Raw genomic sequence first — 21,306 nt, 5'->3', positions numbered from 1 at the left:
TAATAATTCTTAAACTGCTAGCACTGTTTAGTGCAGACTGGATTTCCCAAACTCACCTGGTGGGAATTGAGGGTAGGTTTATGCCTGTTTATGCCTGAAATATGCCTGTAGGTTTCTGTGAATCCAGGGAGGAGCTGGGCAAGTCTGGGAAACACAAGGTGGTTCTCAGACCAGAGTGCATGCTAGTCACCTGGGGAGGTGATTGCTTTTGTTTTGTAATACCTGAGCCAATATATGTGGGGGTGGGACCAGGCACTAGCTTTTTTAGGCGCCCTGGGGCTTCCAACAAGCAGCCAAGGCCCAGAATCAGCGTCCTACGGCAAACTATGTAAAAAGTTGCACAGTTTTGTAAATGAGTATTTCCTGGAAACATTCCTCCTAAATCTTGTTAAAATACGATGTACAAATGCTCCAGTGCAATATGATTCCATTTCTGCAAAAAGGAATGTAAAACTGGAAATTAACTTTGATTATGAGTAATGTGTGAGGGCTTTAGTTACTTGCACTTAATTTTTTTTTTTTACCATGAAGAGTCATGTATGTCATGTTAAGAAAACCATTTACAATCTAAGACGCACTTTTCCAAACAATGTAGCCCACACCTACTGGAACCACCTGGTGCCCGGGACTGCGCCGGGAACTCACTCCTCAACACGTAGACCGCCGCAGTTTTGGAGCGGAACCGTGTAGGCCCCGCCCCCACTTCCGGCCCCGTGACCCCGCCCACCCCATCTCCGGATCCTCTCCTTGGCTTCGCTCCACCAGCCTCGCTTTCGCTCCGCGCTGCCCGGCCCTTTGCGGCGCTCTGGCTTCCCCGACGAGTTTGGTTTGCGACGCTGTCGTGTAACAGCGCGCTTTACGGCCGCGGGACGGAGCGAGCCGGCGTTAGGGCCACTCCGGCCGGGAAGCGGGACAGGCGAGAGAGGTTGATGCCCGGTGGCGGGGCGAGCGCGGCGTCTGGCCGGCTTCTCACCGCTGCGGAGCAAAGAGGGGCCCGAGAAGCGGCGGGGTCGGCGTCCAGGAGCGGCCCGGGGGTCTCCGGCAGCGGCGGCAGAGGCGGAGCAGGAGGCCCCGGGCCGGGCAGTGGAGGCCCGGGGGGCCCTGCGGACAGGATGAGCCTGACCCCGAAGGAGCTCTCGAGCCTGCTGAGCATCATCTCGGAGGAGGCGGGCGGCGGCACCACCTTCGAGGGCCTGTCCACCGCTTTCCACCACTACTTCAGCAAGGCTGACCACTTCCGCCTGGGCTCGGTGCTCGTAATGCTCCTGCAGCAGCCGGACCTGCTGCCCAGCGCGGCGCAGCGCCTCACGGCGCTCTACCTGCTGTGGGAGATGTACCGCACCGAGCCGCTGGCCGCCAACCCCTTCGCCGCCAGCTTCGCGCACCTGCTCAACCCCGCGCCGCCCGCCCGCGGCGGCCAGGAGCCGGACCGGCCACCGCTCTCAGGTAAGCGCCGCGCCGGCCCGTCGCTCCCGGAGCCAGGTGTGCGTTGTGCATAGTTAGGTTCGTCGGTTTCCCACCTCCGCTTTCGGAAATTGCCCCGAGAGTGAAATGAAGTCTCCTTTTGAAATTGTCTCTGCCTCCCCCACCTTTAAAGTATGGAGAAGTGGTACCTAAATTACAAATTCATGGCACCGAAGATTATTTTTCTCAGTAGTACAGGCCGTTCAAATTATGCCGCGCAGTGGGGGGCTTGACATTTTTAGTACCTTAAATACAGTTCGGCCTTGTAAAGCCAGTCTGAGGGGTGTGAAATTGTAACTAGTGACCCACCGATCTGTCCCTGGCTTTAACTCTCAGACGAGTAAATAGAGGCCATTGTTCAGAACCCGGAGAAGTTTTGGGTGGAAACACATTAAACAGCTTTTAAGGACTTTGCAGCCATCTTTGTTGGACTGTTAGGTGCCCTTGGATAATGTGATGGGAACAGAGGATAGTCTCAAATTCACCACCTAGCTCAGAAAACGCATTATGTAAAATGTGTGCAACATTGGTGAGATCAGATCAGTGGGCCCATGCGAGGCTACCCCTTATTTAATTTTATTTTTAACTCAAGAGATGCTTTATGAGACGACTTTGGGAGAAGACTTGCAGCCAGGAGAGGAGAAAGGCACAGAGGGGATGGTGACGAGTATAACGGTACCTGGGAAACTTAGACAAGGACCAGTGTCACAGGGGAAGCCTAGGTAGTTAGAGGTGGGAAACAGCTTGATCTTACAGTCCTTAACCTGGTGTCCTTCACCAGTGGATAAAAGGGCAAATCACTCTATAGGCAGGGCTGCTTATACAAGGAGTCAAAAGGCTAAGGCAGCAGATTTTCAGCTAATACCAGGTAGTTTTTCATGGTGCAGGAGGGCTTTTACATTTTAAGCTGGTCCGTGGTCCTGCCTGACTTCCCTCTGGATCTAGAGCGTCTTCTGGTTTGTTTCCTGCACTGCCCTTCCACGAGAGGCAACTTTTGTGTTGGGAGATGCCCCTAGCGTACAGTCCTGAAGTTTGAGAATACTCAGAAAGTGAATGCAGTATGTCTATGAGTGGTCAAAACCCACCTCCATACAGTGTAGAGGATGGGGACAATGAGGGATTTAGGTCACAGGGCTTTTTGAATTCTTTGGACGAGTTAGACAAAAGAACCATGATTTATATACTGTCGTTCTCAAATGCAATGAGTCGAAACCTAGATCTAGACTGTGGACTGCATTGTAAACAAATGGGCCAGGGAAGGAATCCATGGAGGGCTTATTTTACCTCTCTATGCCTCAGTTTCTTCCTCTGTAAAATGCCGATAATTCCTAGCTGGTAGAGTTATTAGGAATAAAAGTATTCACAATAAGTATTACCCATTATCGTCATTACTTTCATTAAAGCAGGTAGGGATGGTGCTTAAAAATAAATGGAATATCGGTGCCAAAGCTTATGACATTGTACACCTAGAGTGAGCGTCTAATGAGTGTATTTTTAAAAGTTTTTCAGATGATTCTGATGCAGAGCCAGGTTGAGAATGTATCTGGAAGTAAATCAGAAGGCTTCTCTGTGCCCAAGAAGCTTGTAGGCTGGTTGGGGAGACATAAACAGTCATAACACAGTGTGGTAAGGGCTGTACTACATGTCACATACAAAATGCTCGGTAGCACAGAGCAGATCCCCAGTGTGTAACTGTTAGAGATGGTGGAGGGGAGGGAAGGGGGTGGCCCTGCCAGGTATTCTTCAAAGAACTTGCTATGTTGGATGTTTTGAAATCCAGAATCAGAGAAGCTGATTTTGTGCAGCTGGAGTGTAGGATACAGGCATTGGAGGGGAATTCAAGAGATGAGATCCGGAAAGCGGGTCAGAAGCAGGTTACGAAAGGTTTCAAATGGTGCAGAAATTTGGGTTTAATTCTGTGTAAACAGGTTAAGTAACGTGCGCAGTTTTGTGCCTAGAAATATAGTAGAATGGTAAGTGGGGGTGTGCACCGTGGGTGGGTCAGGAGTCAAAAGGGGTTGCTTTGGAAACCAGGAAGGCTGTCCCATAGTCCAGGCAAGAGAGGAGGGAGAGAGGATAGCGAGGAGGGAACGGAATCACTGGAGTCTGGTGACCCTGCAGGAGGATGGATGGTGAGCAGTTAATACGGGGCGAAAGGGACCAGTCACTGTATTGAAGCAGGTGTGTGAAGTATATTTGTGTTGTTGGTGATTGCTTCCTTCTCTTCAACCTCTGCAGTTGCTGCAGCAGCAGAGAAGAAAGAAAAGCATTCCTAAGCGCTGGAGTTCTCTTATTTGTTTTTGCTTGCATATGTAAGCTTTAGCCTTTGCAGGAATTGAGGCATGTGAAAAACAAAGTTCTTAATAGTTACAAAAACCTTGTTTCATTGATACTGCCACAAATCATAGCATTTCCAATGACGTATTTAATTACCTTTAATAAAAGTATATATTTAGTTAATTATAATTGAAACTTGAACTTAATTATAATTTTGTTTTTAAAATATGTGAATTGAGACGGCAAGTAGCAAATGCTAATTTTACCAGATTCATGTTAAATTTTAAAAATTAATCATTGTACATCTTTGTTTACAGGATTTTTACCTCCTATAACTCCACCAGAAAAATTTTTTCTTTCCCAGCTGATGCTGGCACCCCCAAGGGAACTCTTCAAAAAGACACCGCGACAGATTGCACTGATGGACGTTGGAAACATGGGCCAGTCTGTAGATATTAGCGGGCTTCAGCTGGCCTTGGCTGGTAAGGAGGAATCGGTGGCTTGGGCATTCTTGTGTGGTGGCACTGGGCGTTTTTTCTTGAGGTACTCAACTTAAAATGAAGGTCTTTGTAACTGTGCTAAAAGGTTGGTATCTTTCATGAAAACAACGTAGCTTCAGTACTGGGTCCTGGCTAATATGGCATATAAATTCATTTTGAGTTTTTAGTGGAACAGATTGCTTTTCCACTTTCAGAAGATAAAATTTAGTCTGCTTAAAAAATAAAAAAAATTTTGTTATGTCAGTTCTATTCAAAGTGAGATCATGTGTTCAATGCAATTCCTATCAAAATCACAGAAATAGAAAAACCCATCATAAAATTCACGTGGAATCTCAAGGGATGCTGAATAGCCAAAACAGTGTTCTCTTGGCACCCTGGTTGAAAATCATTCGACCATATGTGGGAGGGTTTATTTCTGGTGTCTGTTCGGTACCCTGGTTTATATGTCTGTCTTTATTCCAGCACCACACTTGTGATTATGGTAGCTTTGTAGTAAGTTTTGAAATCAGAAAGTGTGAGATTTCCACTTTGTTTCTCTGCCCTGTTTTAAGATTGTTTTGGCACCTTCTGTGCTACGCAGGTAAGCAAATGAATGGATGGTCTTGAAGCAAAAGTGTGTCGTGATAGAAAATAGGGGGGCCTTCTTGAACTGGGTGGTCAGCCTCTAAGAAGTGAAGAAGAGGCACCGTCTGCTTGCCTGCTCTAAGCAAAAATACAGATGCGTGGGTCTTATCACTTGAGAGTGATTCATTAGGGAAATTTTAATATATAGCCAAATTTGTGAACCCTTGACCTTGTGATTAAATGAGCTGCAGTATTAATTTTGACAATGCCCCATCCTTAGACTTAACACACCTGTGACATTTGGCTGCTTATATAAGGTGACATCTTTCAATAAACTACTGTTTCCTTGGAGCATTTTGAACCTCACTTTTTAACGACTGGGTATTAACATAATAATGGTTATTTTCTGAAACCAAGAGAAATCTTTTTAAGATTGAAGGTACACAAAAGTACTTATTAGCCACTAGTGCCAGATACAGTTTATCTATTAACATAAATAAATGATTGTTTCCTTAACCAAAGATAGTATGAAAACTGGGTACAGAAGTGATAGACAATTTCAATTCCTTATCTTCGGGAGTGATGTGTATTCTGAGAGTTCTAGCTTTGTGTTCAATAAAGGGAGAATGAAATCTGACCCCCTTGTAACTTGAGGTGACTTGAGTCAGCCTGTGAGATTTAAAGAACATCAAGCTCAGAGAAGAATACGTGACTAGAGTTAGGACAGAGAAGCTTGGCAGAGTAGCTAAACTTGCTGTTGCTGGTTCCCCTACCCAGATTGAAGGTGTCCTAATCCATTCATTTCACAAGTGAAAAAAACAAGTAAATACACCTATCTTCTCTGGAGCTAGCTACATAGATGATCTCTGCAGAGGTCTGGAATTCAGATTTTACAGTGGGATCCATGGACCAGAGTGGTGAGTGTATGTGTGTGTGTACATCCATCGGTAGACACCTAGGTTGCTTCCATACCTTGGCCACTGTAAATAAGTAATGCGCAGTGAACATGCGTGTGCGTATGTCTTTTTGAATTTGTATTTTTGTTTTCTTTGGATAAATACCCAGAAGTGGAATTGCTGGGTCATAAGGTAGCTCTATTTTTAATTTTTTGAGGAACTTCCATGCTGTTTTCCATAGTGGCTGCACCAGTTTACATGCCCAACAACAGTGTATGAGGGTTCCCTTTTCTCCACATCCTTGCCAACATTTATCATATTGTCCTTTTGATAATAGCCATTCTGACAGATGTGAGGTGACATTTCGTTCAGAGATTGATATGCAGTTCCCTGATGGTTAATGATGTTGAATACCTTTTCATGTACCTGTTGGCCATTTGGATGTCTTCTTTGGAAAAATGTCTGTTCAGATCTTCTGTCCATTTTTAAATGGGATTGTTTTTTTGCTATTGAGTTGTATGTACGTATGTATTCCATATAGTGGAATACCAGGTTCTTCATCCGTTCTACTGTTGATGGGCATACTGTTGCTATGAACATTCTTGTATATTTTCCTGGCATACATGTGAAAGTGTTTCTTCTAGATGGACAGGTAAGCACATGTAAAACTTGACTAGGTAATGGCAGATTGTTTCCAAAGTTACCATGCTGTTTTTCATTCCCATTAGCAATGTGTGAGTTACCTGACATCCTCTTCTGATTTGATGTCAGGCTTGTTAATTTTTGCCAATCTGGTGGGTGTGTAACAGTATGTTGTGTTTTTACCGATTTTTCCCTGGTTCCTAATGGAATTGAACCTATTTTCAGATGTTTAGTGGCCATTCAACCTTTTTTTTTTTTTAATAAAATGATTGCTTCGCCCATTTTTTCCTGCTTTAAAAATTGGTTTGTAGGAGTTTTGAAAAAATGTATATAGGTGTTCTGAATCTGGCCTTTTGCTTACTTGTTGCAGATAGCTTTCCCTAGTTAGTAGCTTGTCTTCTCACTCTCCTTGTGGTACTCTCAATTTTCAGATGTCTCCTATTTTAACATTTTCAGAACGCCAGTCTGAATTGCCAACCCAAAGTAAGGCGAGCTTCCCCAGTATTCTCAGTGACCCAGACCCGGATTCTTCGAATTCTGGATTTGACAGCTCAGTTGCCTCTCAGATCACGGAAGCTTTAGTCAGTGGACCAAAACCACCTATTGAAAGTAGGTATACATAATTTTATACTCTTGGTTTTATTGTATCAGCATCCTGAGACTTTCTGGTTTTCTGAAACGTTATTTTTGTTGCTGCTTAAACTAGAATTTAATGAGAAAATTCCTAGTATAGTGACTAGAACATAGTGGATGCTTGGTAATTTACACTATTTGATAAAATGACATACTAAGTTTTTTTATTACATATCAGCATATCTGAAGATATAAATTCTCTGATTTTACTGACATGAGTATTTTTGTAACTTGTTACCTTTCTGTTTTATAACTCTGTTAGTCTTATCATTATCGTTACCTTCTCCATTGTAACGTTTTACTGATCTAATAGCTCTTAATTCAAAACAAACACCTATGAACTTGAAATAATATGGCTGCATCTTTTGGTTTTATAGGCTACTATGTGGTTTTAATGATAAAGGTGCGCTTTCTGCTTAGGGATAAGAACATGTTCTCCAGATGATAGTGTCATCATAAGTTTAAAACTCACACTGACTGTTTACACCATTAACAGCAGACCTCTGGGTTTAATAATACTTGAAGTCTCGGCTGGCCTCAGGTCCGTGGCACACACTGGGTTTATTCAATACTCAGTCAGGCACACCTTGGGCTTGCCTGGGCCACGGGAAGGTCTGCGGAAAGCAAATCAGTCAGATATTAAGTGGGTCTAAACACCAGGCATCCCCGCCTCACGGATCTTCCTCTTCGTCACATAAGTGGTCCTTCTCGTCAAGTGTTAAAAACGTCATTTCTTCTTGTAAATGGTCTGAAAAGAGATTCAGATGCTAGTTCTGGTGATGTAAGTGAAGACATAGTGTAGTTTAAGATAAAGTGTCGATTCTTAGCCAGAAAACACGTTTTCATTAAACTGGAGTATGATCTCTAATTTGGAGTAGGAGCCATGATAGGAACAAGCCGTCTTTGGCCCTTAGTGTGAAGCTTGTTTGCAGCAGTCTCAGCTTGCATTTATTTCAGTGGGTTTATAACTTAGGGATCAATCTTGTTTTATGAAATAGTTGAGTCACTTCATTTTCCTGTTGTACTTTTATGGTTTTATGAAAATGAATGTGGTATTTGTGAATGCAGGGATTTATGAAAGTTTCCAGATTCACTTGAGAATGTCCCAAGTCAACCATACTTTTTTCTTCCCTGCCATTTCATCTCCACGTAATATGCCACTTCAGGGTATAAGATGCAAAGATAAAACTGGTACAAGTCATAGTGGTCTCTGAATAAAGTGACAACTCAGAATAGGATGAGTGAGATCGAATAGTATTTCATTTTTCCCATCAAAAGACTTTAACCAATAAAACAGGTTGTGTCCTTTTGCTGTCGGGTGGTGATCATGCTTGAATTAAAAGTTGTCAGATTGCAGTAATGTTTTCCTCTCCTCCCTCCACAAATACATAGATTTGGTCTCTGGCATAATAATATCAGTGTTTCATTTTCTTGTCTGTATTCTGAATAAAACTCTGATTTCCTACATCATTTCTGCTTCTGGTTTTGAAGTCTGAGTTTTGTCATGTTATCCTTATTAGAAAGGTGTTCTTCATTAAATGTGAGATGGGTACAGATGTGTACAGATGTCAGCTTCCTGATAGAAGCGGTCAGATGCTGCTCTCATTCACAGGCCATTTTCGACCAGAGTTTATTCGCCCACCACCTCCACTCCACATCTGTGAAGACGAGCTGGCATGGCTCAATCCCACAGAGCCTGACCATTCCATCCAGTGGGACAAATCAATGTGTGTGAAGAATAGCACGGGTGTAGAGATCAAGCGAATAATGGCCAAAGCCTTCAAAAGCCCTTTATCTTCTCCTCAACAAACACAGGTATGTATTTATTGCAAACTTTTTTTTATCTTTAGCCCATCAAGCTTTTTGTTTTTTCATAACATGGTAAATGACCAATGAAATGATACTGTCAACATGAGCCTATAGTGGGCCGTTTGGAGGATCCAGAGCTTTGGGTCTCTGGAGCTGTTCTGAACCTTCCACTCTGGGAGGGCGAGAAGTCTGATAACTAAAAATGTTTGAGATAGTTTGACACTGGGAGAGGAAGGTAGGAAGGGTCTGCTTTTTGGCACTTGGCTCCTGCTGTGTGCAGCTGGACACTTTACCTCCTTACACTGAAGTTGGCTAGTAACTCCTGAGGGTAAGCAGGTTTATTAACATATTCGGGAGGAGGAAAAAAGCACAGGTGGGGTAAAGTCGCCCCCATCCCACAGCTTGTTAGTGGTGGATTTGCATCAGAATAGCTCCTGCTGCCCAACTAGAAGACTCCCCTGGGGGGAAGGCAAAGACACCCTGTGGAGGCTTTCTGGTCGGGGACTTTTATTCAGTTTGCATACTTTCACATTAAGACTTGTCAGGAGATGTTGACGGCTCCAGTTTAGTTTACCACCAAAAATACTATTTTCAAAGTCAAGTAAATACCTGTGTTCGTAATTCAATTTGCTTACTAGACCAGCCTGAAACAGTCCACCGTGGTACATGTAGATGGGGGAAAGAACATGGAAAATTTTAAAGAAAACATAATTATTTGGTAGAAAAGATTGTTTTTGAGACCTTTTTGAATTACAAAGTGTGAGTGGGACGTAACTGTAAACTACTACCTGGTCAGGTCTGCTTCTTCCCATCCTGCTCCGTTCTCAGGGATTTCTCGTGTTTTTCAAGTCTCTGGCCTTTGCTTTATGGGAGAACTAGTTGGTATCTAAGATTATTTTGGGTTATAACAGATGACAGAAAAAGAAACCTACCGAGGACCTAAGCATGTTACAATCCAGGCAGTATGTTGTTCAACCAGACGATATTGAGTCTGGTTTAATGCCCAGGAGGAATCACGGGCATATTTATAAACTGCCCTGAAGCTGTGTGTATTTTAATATCTTTACAATTCAAATGTAAATTGAAAAATATCAAGTCATTATGATCATGGGTTTGAAGGAAGAAATTTATAAAGTTGGTTCAGTGCAGATAATTTTATAGCTTTTTGTATAAAATATGTATTTTTGTATGCAGGAAAGGAAAAGCTAATTTGACTCCAGAGCCTCTCTCTTTTTTTTTAAATGTGATTGTATTTAGCTCCTTGGTGAGTTGGAAAAAGACCCCAAACTTGTTTATCATATTGGCCTCACTCCAGCCAAACTTCCTGACCTAGTGGAGAACAACCCTCTAGTGGCCATAGAAATGCTGCTGAAGTTAATGCAGTCCAGCCAGATCACTGAGTACTTCTCGGTCCTGGTCAACATGGACATGTCTCTACATTCGATGGAAGTTGTAAATCGGTAAGTTGCTGTGCGTGAGCCAACTGTGCGTGGAGTGTACAGATCCTGATTAAACGGCTAGGAGGGACAAACGAGCAAGTCTGTTTTTTCTGACATAGTTAGCCTGAGAAAACCCACTAAATAATCTGAGGCTTAATGTTCACTGTGTGTAAATTTAACATCCACTAGTAAGAACTCAAAGAGTAGGATTTCAAATATTTAGTATTAATAGAAGCATAAATGAAAATTGCTGAAATTTCTCTCTGTATAGCTGTTCATCCTTGACCTGCACACAAATACAGATGTTACATTCTCGTTTGTTAGACTAACAGCTATGTACCTCCTGGGGAAGAGCCCAGAGAATTCCGAGACTGCTGTCCTGCGAGTCCTCCCCCAGCCTCTCAGCCTCCTTACTGCTGGCGCTGTCCGGCAAACACCGCGCATTCCCCTTCTTGGTGTCCTCTGTGCAATGTTTTCCCATTTTTGTATTATTTGCCTTGCAAATGTTTTAGGTAAATTATGAATTGAATAGGCTTGTTGGGTGGGGGTAGCTTGGCAGCCTCCTGTTTTATTAAGCTGTTATATTAGGGTGGCCCCATGTCCGGGTTTGCCTGAGGTGGTCCCAGTTGGGCTTCTCACCTTGGGTTCCCTTTCATGCGGTGCCGTTTTGGTGCTAACTTATATGATCCTGCTATGTGGGCAAATCCATTCTGGTGGCAGGCAACTGAACCTCAGTGACAGTACATTTTTTGATCTCTCGTTTGTAAGTTGGGGATTACTTTTTTGTAACCTACTTGTAGTTGTACTAAAGAACATGTCCTTTTAAGTTAATCAGGTGGTGAAAAACCACCTGGCCCGAAGCTAGGTGATCTCCAAATGTGTGTGTGCACGTACGAAAGTGTGTCCTTTTTGGGTGGGGTTGTGAGGAAGTAGGTTTTCACTGGCAAAACTGGGTAGCTGCTTTGTTAAAAACACGCTGCTGCTTTCTGCCTTCTCCTTGTTGAAGCCTTTCCGCCTGTGTTAAGACTCACCCTTCCAGGGGCTGCATTCTGTTCAAGTCCTTTCGGCTGACCGAGCTCTGAGAGTTCATTTATTCCCCCGCTTCCCTCCATTCTCGGAGCAGTTACTGTCTTTACCAGACGTTTGGCACTTAGTCCAAAATACCTGCATCTTTTTCGGTAATTTCAAGGACAAAGTCTGTTCTCCTTGACCCCCCCCCTGCCCCCCATCATAGTGCATCACCCTTAAGTGTGAAGGACACTTGTTGGGGTGACCCTGGCAACCTATGGCAGTTTCCTTGGAGTACGGTCCACTAATTCCTCAGTGCCTTGCGGGGAAAAAGTTCCAGTCAAGCGAGTTTAGAATTTTCTCTGGAAATCATATACTGTATAGTTAGCATAGCATACCCTGAGCATGTAATTCCCACCCCATCTTTTTTCCCCTTAAAACATTCCATAGAGTCCTTTGAAAAATACCAGCCTCCCCCTTTGAGACGCTAAATTGCGGGCACCGTACCACGTCTATTACATGGCAGCCAGTCTTTCCCATGTTCCTGAATGTGCCATGCTAATCATCGACTCCAAGCTCTACTCAGGTCATTTCTCCTTAGGTATTAGTTTAAGTCATTGGCCCTTTTAAGACTTTTTTCTGTCTTTTCACTTAACTTTTTGCAAATGCCTAATTTCAGCATTTAGATACGTATCACAGTTTAGTTACTAAACTTATACCTCCTTCAGACACACTGCCTTGTATAGCATTTACATGTAATCGGTTTAATAAATGAGTAGAATTATTGCCAATCATTATTAGAGCTTAGAAGATAATAACTGAATTATGATTCAACCAAGAACCATGAGGAACATGGTGTTCAAAAATTTGCCTAATGAGTAATTACAATGTGACGTTATAAATTTTTAAAATGTCATTAATTAACCAATGGGTGTGGCTCTTTGGTTTATTTGCTTAAGTATATTTAAAACTAGGTAATTGGTCATATCAGAAATTTTCACTAAATGATCAAAGGAAATTCTATATTTTATGGTTAATGGGGTTTTTTAATGTTAGCAAATAAAATGAACTGCCCTAACTTTCTAACTTCATGCAACAGACTAACTACAGCTGTTGATCTACCTCCTGAATTTATTCACCTTTATATATCAAATTGCATCTCTACTTGTGAACAAATTAAGGACAAATATATGCAGGTAAGTAATAGAAATTTTTGTAAATTTTATAAATACCTGCCAAGAAAATGGGCACACTAAATTTTTTTTCTTTTTCAGAATCGTCTGGTACGTCTTGTGTGTGTTTTTCTTCAATCCTTGATCCGTAACAAAATTATTAATGTGCAGGACTTGTTTATAGAAGTGCAGGCATTCTGTATTGAGTTCAGTAGGATACGAGAAGCTGCTGGCCTTTTCCGGTTGTTGAAGACACTAGATACTGGGGAAACACCTTCTGAGACCAAAATGTCAAAATAATACCTCATCACAACCTCATTCATTGTTCGGCTGGACTGGGATTTAATTTTTAAAATTGTTAAAAATCTGAGTGGGTTGTTTGGTGTAATGCATATAAACAACACTTTAGCAAAGTTTGGCTTTCCTGGATGACTTCTTCCTTTAGAAGAATTTTTTATAAGCACTTGCAGAAATATGTCTTAGGTGTTTTACTGATGGTTATCCAGAAAAAAATTATTGCAAAAGATAGGTGAGGTCTTTGGCACCAAAGAAGCAAGGTGCCTGTTTTTGTTTGAAGCACAAATTACAGGCTTCTGATAAGAATGCAGTTTTCCTAAGGTTCAAATGTTAAATATATTTAATGAGAGTAAATGAAGACATTCTCACGAGTTGGTCGTATGGCACCTGGGGTGAAACCACCTGAGTGCTTTTGAATCAGGTGGCAAACAGAAGTTCGAGCCTCGAGCCCATTGTGCACATAGCTCTTACCTTCTCATTAAGCAGTTTGAACCAAAGGACATACTTGTAACGTTGATCTTTTCCTGTCACATGGACTTAATAGGCAACAGAATAAATGCATTTCTTGGGCCACTTATAAACCTGGGAACTCTTAGAAGCCCTTTTTGGGGCTATAATGGCTGGTGTAGTTTGCCGGTTTTTTCCTCACCAGATGTTCATTAGTTGTTCTGTTATTAGTTTAAGGGAAAACAAGAGTCAGTGCTTTGAGAAGTACTGTCGTGTCAAGTTGCTGGGCGGGATCTGTACCCTTCTACCCGTGGGGGAACAGATGACCTGTTTGAGAAGTGGGCGAGCAGGAGGGCATCCTGTGGGTTGTTATCCCTCATTTAACTTTGGACAACAGTGCCTTACATTAAAGTTCTTTTTTAATAAACTATCTGATGGTATTTTTTTCTTGAAGAAATCATGGAAAATTCCTCACTTACTAAGGTGTTTTCAAAGCATACTTTATAGGGAAAGAATTTGTTCAACAGGAATTACACTCCAATTCAATCCTCAGCAAAAAGTTGAAGAAAACCAGCCTACTGGGTTTTTTTTTTTTCTTTTTAGTTGCAGGTGTACGAAACATTAGACATTTCCACCCCTCAGTGATAATCCCACTAAGTCGTCTACCCCTCTGACACTGTACATAGCTATTACAGTACCATTAACTAGATTCCCTATGCTGTACCTTATGTCGTGACCATATATCTGTATTATAGTTGACATTCAGTATATTTTATTAGTTTCAGGAGTACAGCGCAGTGGTTAGGTATAATATATAACCTATGATTCCCCTGATGGAGAAGTCCAATACCCATCTGACACCCTACATAATTGACCATATTCCCCATACTGTATTTCACATCCCCTGTTTTGTGACTACCAATTTGTACTTCCTAATCCTTTCACCTTTCTCACCGTGACATGCCCCAATCCCTCCCTTCTAGCAACCACCAGTTCTCTGTATCTGAGTATTTGTTTTCTTTGCTCGTTTATTCTGTTCTTTAGATTCCACATATAAGTGAGATCATGTTATTTGTCTTTCTCCTTCTGACTTATTCCCCTTAGCATCTTCTAGGTCTGTCTATATTGTTGCAAGTGGTTTCAATTTCATTCTTTTCTATGGCAGTAATAATACTCCATTGTATAAATGTACCACAAATTTTAGTTTCCATATATTGGCTAAATTTCAGTTTCCATATCTTGGCTATTGTGAATAGTGCTGCAGTAAACAGGGATGCAATATTTTTTCAAATTGTTTTGGATTTCTTTGGCTGAATACCCAGAAGTGGAATTGCTGGGTCATGAGGTAGTTCTATTTAATTTTTTGAGGAACCTCCATCCTGTTTTCCATGGTGGCTGTACCAATTTGCAATCCCACCAACAGTCCACAAGGGTTCCCTTTTCTCCCCATCCACACCAGCACTTGTCCTTTGTTGATTTATTGATCTGGTTATTCTGACAGGTATGAGGTGATACCTCACTATAGTTTTTATTTGCATTTCTGATGATTAGTGACATTGAGCATCTTTTCATGTCTTGGCCATCTGTATGTCCTTTTTGGAGAAATGTCTTTTCAGGTCCTCTGCCCATTTTTTGTTTTTTTGGTGGTATATGAGTTTAATAAATTTTAGCTATTAACCCCTTATCAGATGATCATTGGCAAGTATCTTCTCTCGTTCAGTGGGATGCCTTTTGTTTTGGTGGTTTCCTTTGCTGTCCAGCCTAGTGGTTTTAAGTATAAGAGCGGTAGATTTAGAATACATTTCATCTTAGGTATCCTCATGAAAGGGAATTGCTTAAAAGGACATAGGACCCAAGCTGATGTCCCGGGGGTGTCTTCAGACATCTTAAATAATGGCAACAAATTTGATTTCTCTCAATACCTAAAAGTGGGTATCACTGCTTTGCATATTAGCATTGGGGAAAAAACCAAAAGTTCATTATTCAAATACTGTTTGGAATGGCAAAGTTTCAACCACTGCCAGTGTTGGAAGCAACCCAACCTTAGGGTCCAGGACCTACTGATTTCTCCGATAACATTGAACTCACAGCCAAGAACACTGGAACTCGAGCCTGAACGAAGCTTGAAGCTTATCTAGCCCATTTTCTCTGTGAGGCACATCACAGCCTTACACTTAGGAACAGTAAACAGCCCTTAAGAGCTATACTTGGGGGCCATTTTAAACAAATCACCAACATTAAGTACAGAATGTCAGAAAATGTGTCACTAACTAGACCATGAAAAGGACATGTTGGCAGTTTGAGAGCTGAAATGGAACACGCATGTCAAGCAACTACAAGTTTTCATCACTCTCTGTGCACGTACAGAAGTGCAGCTCACACTGATTTAGGGTGACAGACAAATCAACTAGCGGGCAAATCTGCAAACGTGGGCTCTATGAACAGAGTATGTCTAATTTCAAGATCAGTCTTGGTGTTAACCTAAAAGAGAAAAGACTTAAATTTATTTTAAATAAATCGCAAAGAATGGTTAGAGAACATTTTATATTTATTATATATATGTATAAAACCAGAGTCATGACTTAGAACACCAGGGATAGGTTCTTTATTACACACGTTTAAAAGCAGAAGAAAATTTAACTGAAATACAAGAAACTATAATCCTGGGATTCAATAACTGTGCAATCAACTTTTTAGTGTACTCAGGTGAGTTCCATTTAACCATCATGTTAAAACACATCTTGAATTCTTTAGGTTTTCTGGTTCCAATTTCTAGCTTTAATGTCTTCAAATCACCTGTTAAAAAGAAGAGAGTACCAAGTCATATCTTCGGGTGGAAAGAGAAGTTACTTAAAGCCTATTTGGGATCCCAAAATGTAACTATTTCAAATAATTCTCTTTAACAGTGTTTATTATTCATTTAAACAATTTTTTAAAAATAGCATCACTTTATTCTTATAAAGTACGTACACATTTTTACGTAATTTTCAGCAGCATGCACACCATTTCATACATTCTGTAATGACTCACCTTCCTATGGAGAATGATGAATCACATACCTATTTTAAATGATATTCTGAGTGCTACCCTTTTAAGATAACATTTTAAGTATCTAGAAAATGCATGGGAGGAACATATTCTTTAAAATTCTCACGCCTGCTACCTAAGACATTTTGCTGATTTCATTTTCTGTCTGATCATTTGATGCAGTCACTGTTCTCAGGGAAATCCACAAGATGCTTCCAAAAGCAAGTATGAAATATAACCCTGGGAGTCAGTACCTGCAGTCAGCCCACAGAAGTAATGGTGTTCCCAGGTTTCTCATTAGCCCATAATACACAAACCTACATTTCATTAAAAAGAATGGATTGACTTTTTATTCTGATACTAATTTAAATTAATGCAATTACTTTTCCCAATTCACAACTTATTTTATACTCGGCTGTTAGAATAATGGTAAATTTCTAGCTGCATTACTGACATTGCAGAAATTTCACATTTGTAACTAGTAATACATACATTTTTAAAAGTGAAATACTCATATTTTTAAAACTTCAGAAACTAAATTAACTGCGAAAGGTATAGGTGGCTTTTCTAATTGGTGATTGTACAACAGCACGTATATTATACCACGAGACTAGCTTTGTAAATCAAAGTAGGGATTACACTGAGCCCGAAGAAACAGCTTTTGACCAATACACATAATTACCTCAAATTCTAGTTAGCAATAGATATCTACTGATTTAATCTCAGCCTTCACTGAGCAAATAAAATTTAATGTGCTCAAAAGAAGAAACTGTTGCCAGACTAAGCTATCTTCACTGGGGAATTTGGTTACACTGGATATTTCATCCAAATGGGAACACAACTGTTCTTGAAGGTCTATTACTACTTTTTGTCTCTCTTGATTCCAATAGTGCTTGATTCAGCAAGTACAAAGTATGCATTTACTACTTGTTTAAGGCCAGTGTTGTCCAAGGGTCACTGATTATTTTTTCCTAAGTATAGCTGAGCTCTCTTGGAATGCCGAAAGCTTGCCCAAGGTCCCAAGCTTCAGTCCTGATGTTACTGAGGTCAGACCAATGGTTCGCTTCAGGAGATGTTGTCATCGTGCACCCACAAAGAGAGCAAACTGCTGATGGACGCACTGCAATTCGGCCTTTTATTGTCATCATTCCTCAGTAACCACAGGGAGCAGTCTTTCAGGAAAGGCTTTGTATATTCAAGATCCCTAAAAAGACAGCATACAAGGAAGCATTACCTGACACGGTGCTGCGTTTCCACCTCTCTTCCAGATCGGCCTGATTTTCTGATGGGAGCCCCAGAAGCAGCCCCGGCAGGCAGCAGCTTACGGATTCACATTCACGGATGCACTGCTTCTCACATGCTGCCTGCGAACTTTCAAAGTTAAAAAAACTTTTTTTCTACATTATTTGTGAATGGCTTCTATTACAACTGTTAGAAGGAAAATGATCACTGCCATAAATAACTAACCTTAACTAAATCTGATTTCGTACTCGTATACTGTCTTTGTGTACATTCACCATAGTCCCGGCATTTTATCAACTTGGTTTCAGCCAAAATTCTGTAATTTTGATTCTTCTTTATCATATTTATTTCCACCTTAAAAATACCTATCAAATGAAACTTTTTCCTTTTGAAGTACTTAAGAGTTTTCTATCTTCTGCTAATTTCTTTTTTTGCTATTAAAGACTTAACGTTTCTAGAGAAGAGATTACAATTCTTCCAATCTCATTTATTTATAACTTAGTGTTCAAACTTCTGAATTAAGGAAAGCTACATTTGACAGCCCCTGATTAGGAAACCAGTTCTGTAATTATCAAAAACAACTGACCTTGCTTGATCAGTCATAGTATTTAAAAGTCAGCTTCATTAGCTACTGGGAAGAATTGTTAATTAAAGCATTTCTCCCTAGTATTTTTCTTAAAATACAAAGAAGCAAACAATCTACTTGGTATAGAATCCAGGACATATTTTCCTATTCACAATGAACCACAGAAGGCAGATTTCAAAGCTAATGGCTATTATGGAAACCTACTTTAAGGCTATTCAAATGAGAGCGCCAAGTAAGACATATTTTCTATTTTAGTAGCTCCTCAAATCGGATCTGGCCACCAACTTGACAGTTTACTTCAGTAAAACTATTTACTCGCCAAGTATTTCAGAACTATGAGTGGCTACAATCAAAGTGTGGTAAACAGTTTGGAAAAAAATAAGCTATGTAAAACTTTTTATCTTAGATACAGCTATAAGAATAAATTCTTTAAATTTAAAATATATTTTTCTCAATGAACCTTTATTTTTACCCACAAAATAAAGATATACACAGCAACTAGTTTAGAAGCAACAAAGGACTACAATTTCAAGTTCTAAAAAAATAACTCTCCTTCATCTTCTTCAACTTCCACTTCAAACAAATTACAGAAGAAGGGATGGGGGGTGGTTTATTTAATCACTTTATAAACTGAGAGAGTGGGCTCCAAAAGCCTTACATTAGCCTGGGGTCCTTTCACCTACAAGTAAGAAAAGCAAACAAAAAGTAAAAAGGATAGATGATTAAATAAGGTCATGGTCATTAAGTTTGCTTTAAAATTAACCAAGAAAACTGGTTACTTGTTTATTTTGTTACAACAACAATCAAAATTCTCCATCTTTCACCCTTTCCATTGTAAACATTAAATTGCAGTTGGAACCAATATATTCATTTACACACACACACAAAAGTCTGCCTGCTCGATTCCCTTAAAGTGATGAAGAACTTAATGCTCATGTGAAACACAGAATCTTAGAGTTATTTATAGAAATAAATGAACAAATTTCTGTCCCCATCAAGGTGTCACAAGAAATTAGGTAATAAAAGGGAAAAACGAAAATCCTAAGGTCATCTAGTGCTTTTCTCCTAATTCCAAATAGAAAACAACAAAGAAGTGTTGTCAGGTTCTAAAATCTGTATATATACTCGTAAAACCAAGGTGCAAGAAAGCTGTAGATTTCTCATTTACAAGTTTAATGTTCTAAAGTCTTTCCTCCAGGGAAAACTGATATGATCAGTTACTGAATTTAATTACACAATTCCACTTCAAGTAGTCTAAATTCAGTGTGCTTCGTCTAAAACCATCCTTGAGAGACAGAATTAATCTTGTTTCTACAGTACCATAGCAGCCAATTAGAATCTAGAAACACAAGCCGTCCCTTCCATTAGCGTGCCTTCCCTATTCGTCTCCTCTGTAATAGTCTGAAATAACATTTTTCATTGTAAACAACATATTTTAGTAGATAAATATATGACGACTAATCAAAAAGTCTCTAAGAATATCTTAGCCCTCTGTATATCAAATCAGAACCTGAAAGGTAAAAGAATGTACATAATTTTCAAATATACAAACTGTGCTAAAGTAAAAAAGGAAACCCAAATGTCCTTTGATTCAAAGCTCTGTCCGGGCCACTGTTAGTGGAAGTGCAGCGGGGGACGGTCCTCCACGAAGGTTGTTCCTGCCCTCTTCTGCAACAAAGTGAGAAAAGCCACCGTTAGCCAGTTGGTATATTCTGAACTTCAATTAAATAAACATTGTTGCTCATCTGGAGATCATAATTCAAGAAAAAAGTTAGCAGAAAATTTTAAATGAAACATACATGTGAAAATGGCAACCCATTCCATACAGGCATGGAAAGTACATAAACATCTTCCTCACATCCAGTGTGAGGCCTTTCAGTATGAGCCTCATCAACATTAATCTGATCAGCACCGTGCTATAAAGAGATGCAGTCTGAGGTGGTGATGTTAGAGTACTTTTTAAAAGTAAAACAAGTAGCTGTGGTGATGATGGTGTTACCTCCCAGGAAGACCATAGCTAGCATTTACTGGGCAATATGTAGCAACCCAACGAGATAGAGACTATATGTTACTATCCTCATTTTACAGATGAAGAAACTGAGGCAGGGAGATTGAAGTATCTTGGAAGAGGAACTGGTATTCTAATTCAGACAGTCTGATATTATAGGAAGAGGAATGCAAAATAATTTCAGCCCCATAGGTTTCTTCTAGTAACAGAATACTGCCTTAAATACAGAAAAACTCATCTACATTAGAGCTAAGTACGTACAAGGTCAAATGGATGACGGCAGAAGCCCAGGAAACATTCTCCAGTGATGGTCTACCACTGTTATTTTGTATCCCCGCTTCTTTTTCCACACCTTTATTTCTATCCTCTATTTGAAATTATATTATCTTAAGTCTCAAGAGAGCATTTGAGGAGACACGCTGACAAAAACTAATGCACTACAGGTAACAAGAATGCAGAAAAATCTGGAGACTGCTTCTGAAGGATGTTTAATCAGGATAAGAGTTTTGTCTGTTTTTAAACATCTCAAGAATGGTCAAGTAGTAGAGAAAGCAAATTTTTCGTTTCCTTTGTGGAGACTGAGGGCAACTGCAAAAATTACATCAGTATGCACTGTGGCTGAATACAGTGGAATTCCTAAAGAGCTGGGTCTGAAGGAAGGCGCTGCCCTGTGGAGGGAGGGGTGTCTAGTTCCAGCAGTAGGTGGGAGAGCTGTCCAGAGAGCTGGTAGAACCCCCTAGGACAGATCACCCTCCCAACTTTCTAATTCTCTGAAGTCCAGTCTCCCTTTTCTTCCACAGGGCACTCCTTCCTCTGTATCCGTTTAAAACTTAAGCTCTAATATTTCTGTCTTTATTTGCCTCACAGATCTTAAACATGTGAAAAAGACAAAGGATTCAGTTTCAGTATTACAGATTTGGAAAAATATACTTCCTCTTCCAGGATGGCAAATTTTAAAATTAGTAAATTAAATTTTAAACTTTAAGATTTTAAAAGATTTTAAATTTAAAATCAATCTGTAAAGTAATTTGTACATGAATTGTAATAAAAATTCTGATGGGACTTTCTTTTACTTGGCAAAATGATTTTTAAATTAATCTTAAAAATGCAGGATAGCCCAGAAATTATTTTAAAAGAAGAATAAAGATGAAGGAATTTGCATTGTCTTGCAAATACCAAAGCATTCACAAATAATTATTTACTAAACAATATTAGGACAATTAGTTAAACACTTGGGGGAAAAAATAGGTTAGTTAAATCTCCTCTTAAACTATGTGGATTAAAGGTTTAAATAT

At 40.2% G+C, this 21,306-nt stretch overlaps 2 protein-coding genes and 1 non-coding gene across 4 annotated transcripts in view; 1 reads left to right on the top strand and 2 right to left on the bottom strand.

Moving 5' to 3' along the window:
* Positions 1-830: 830 nt before the first annotated feature.
* CNOT11 (CCR4-NOT transcription complex subunit 11) lies at positions 831-17,578 on the top strand. Of its 2 annotated transcripts, none has more exons than XM_019753837.3 (7): positions 831-1,446; positions 4,059-4,223; positions 6,800-6,952; positions 8,589-8,791; positions 10,043-10,245; positions 12,332-12,428; positions 12,507-13,578. In XM_019753837.3, exons 1-7 carry the CDS (start codon positions 930-932, stop codon positions 12,702-12,704), a joined length of 1,536 nt encoding a protein of 511 aa, XP_019609396.2. In that variant the 5' UTR covers positions 831-929; the 3' UTR covers positions 12,705-13,578. The 2 variants fall into 2 exon arrangements, with proteins under 2 accessions (XP_019609396.2, XP_074188497.1); XM_074332396.2 differs by lacking the exon at positions 12,507-13,578 and adding an exon at positions 17,444-17,578 and having other exon boundaries at positions 842-1,446.
* Positions 15,679-21,306, bottom strand: part of RNF149 (ring finger protein 149) — a 26,916-nt gene continuing 21,288 nt past the window's right edge. Inside the window, exons 7-8 of the mRNA XM_019753796.3 lie at positions 17,410-19,671; positions 15,679-15,944 (exon numbers count right to left, since the gene is read on the bottom strand). Of these exons, the coding sequence (XP_019609355.3) occupies positions 19,595-19,671 (77 nt within the window). The 3' untranslated portion in view covers positions 15,679-15,944; positions 17,410-19,594. The remainder of the gene's footprint in view (positions 15,945-17,409; positions 19,672-21,306) is intronic.
* On the bottom strand, positions 17,216-17,331 carry LOC141571986 (small nucleolar RNA SNORD89). The gene has a single exon (XR_012497020.1). It is a non-coding gene; the product is annotated as a small nucleolar RNA SNORD89 (small nucleolar RNA).

Source organism: Rhinolophus sinicus, chromosome 2 (assembly GCF_057876585.1).
Source record: "Rhinolophus sinicus isolate RSI-liver-muscle chromosome 2, RSI-T2T, whole genome shotgun sequence".
NCBI lineage: Eukaryota > Metazoa > Chordata > Mammalia > Chiroptera > Rhinolophidae > Rhinolophus > Rhinolophus sinicus.
This window is presented reverse-complemented; position numbering and strand designations above follow the sequence as displayed.

What these genes read in the sequence shown, in the direction of transcription:
- CNOT11 (XM_019753837.3), top strand. Translation starts at nt 930, where the DNA reads ATGCCCGGTGGCGGGGCGAGCGCGGCGTCTGGCCGGCTTCTCACCGCT. An exon ending in GGACCGGCCACCGCTCTCAG is followed by an intron (nt 1,447 to 4,058) that starts GTAAGCGCCGCG and finishes CTTTGTTTACAG; the next exon opens with GATTTTTACCTCCTATAACT. An exon ending in TCGATGGAAGTTGTAAATCG is followed by an intron (nt 10,246 to 12,331) that starts GTAAGTTGCTGT and finishes TTCATGCAACAG; the next exon opens with ACTAACTACAGCTGTTGATC.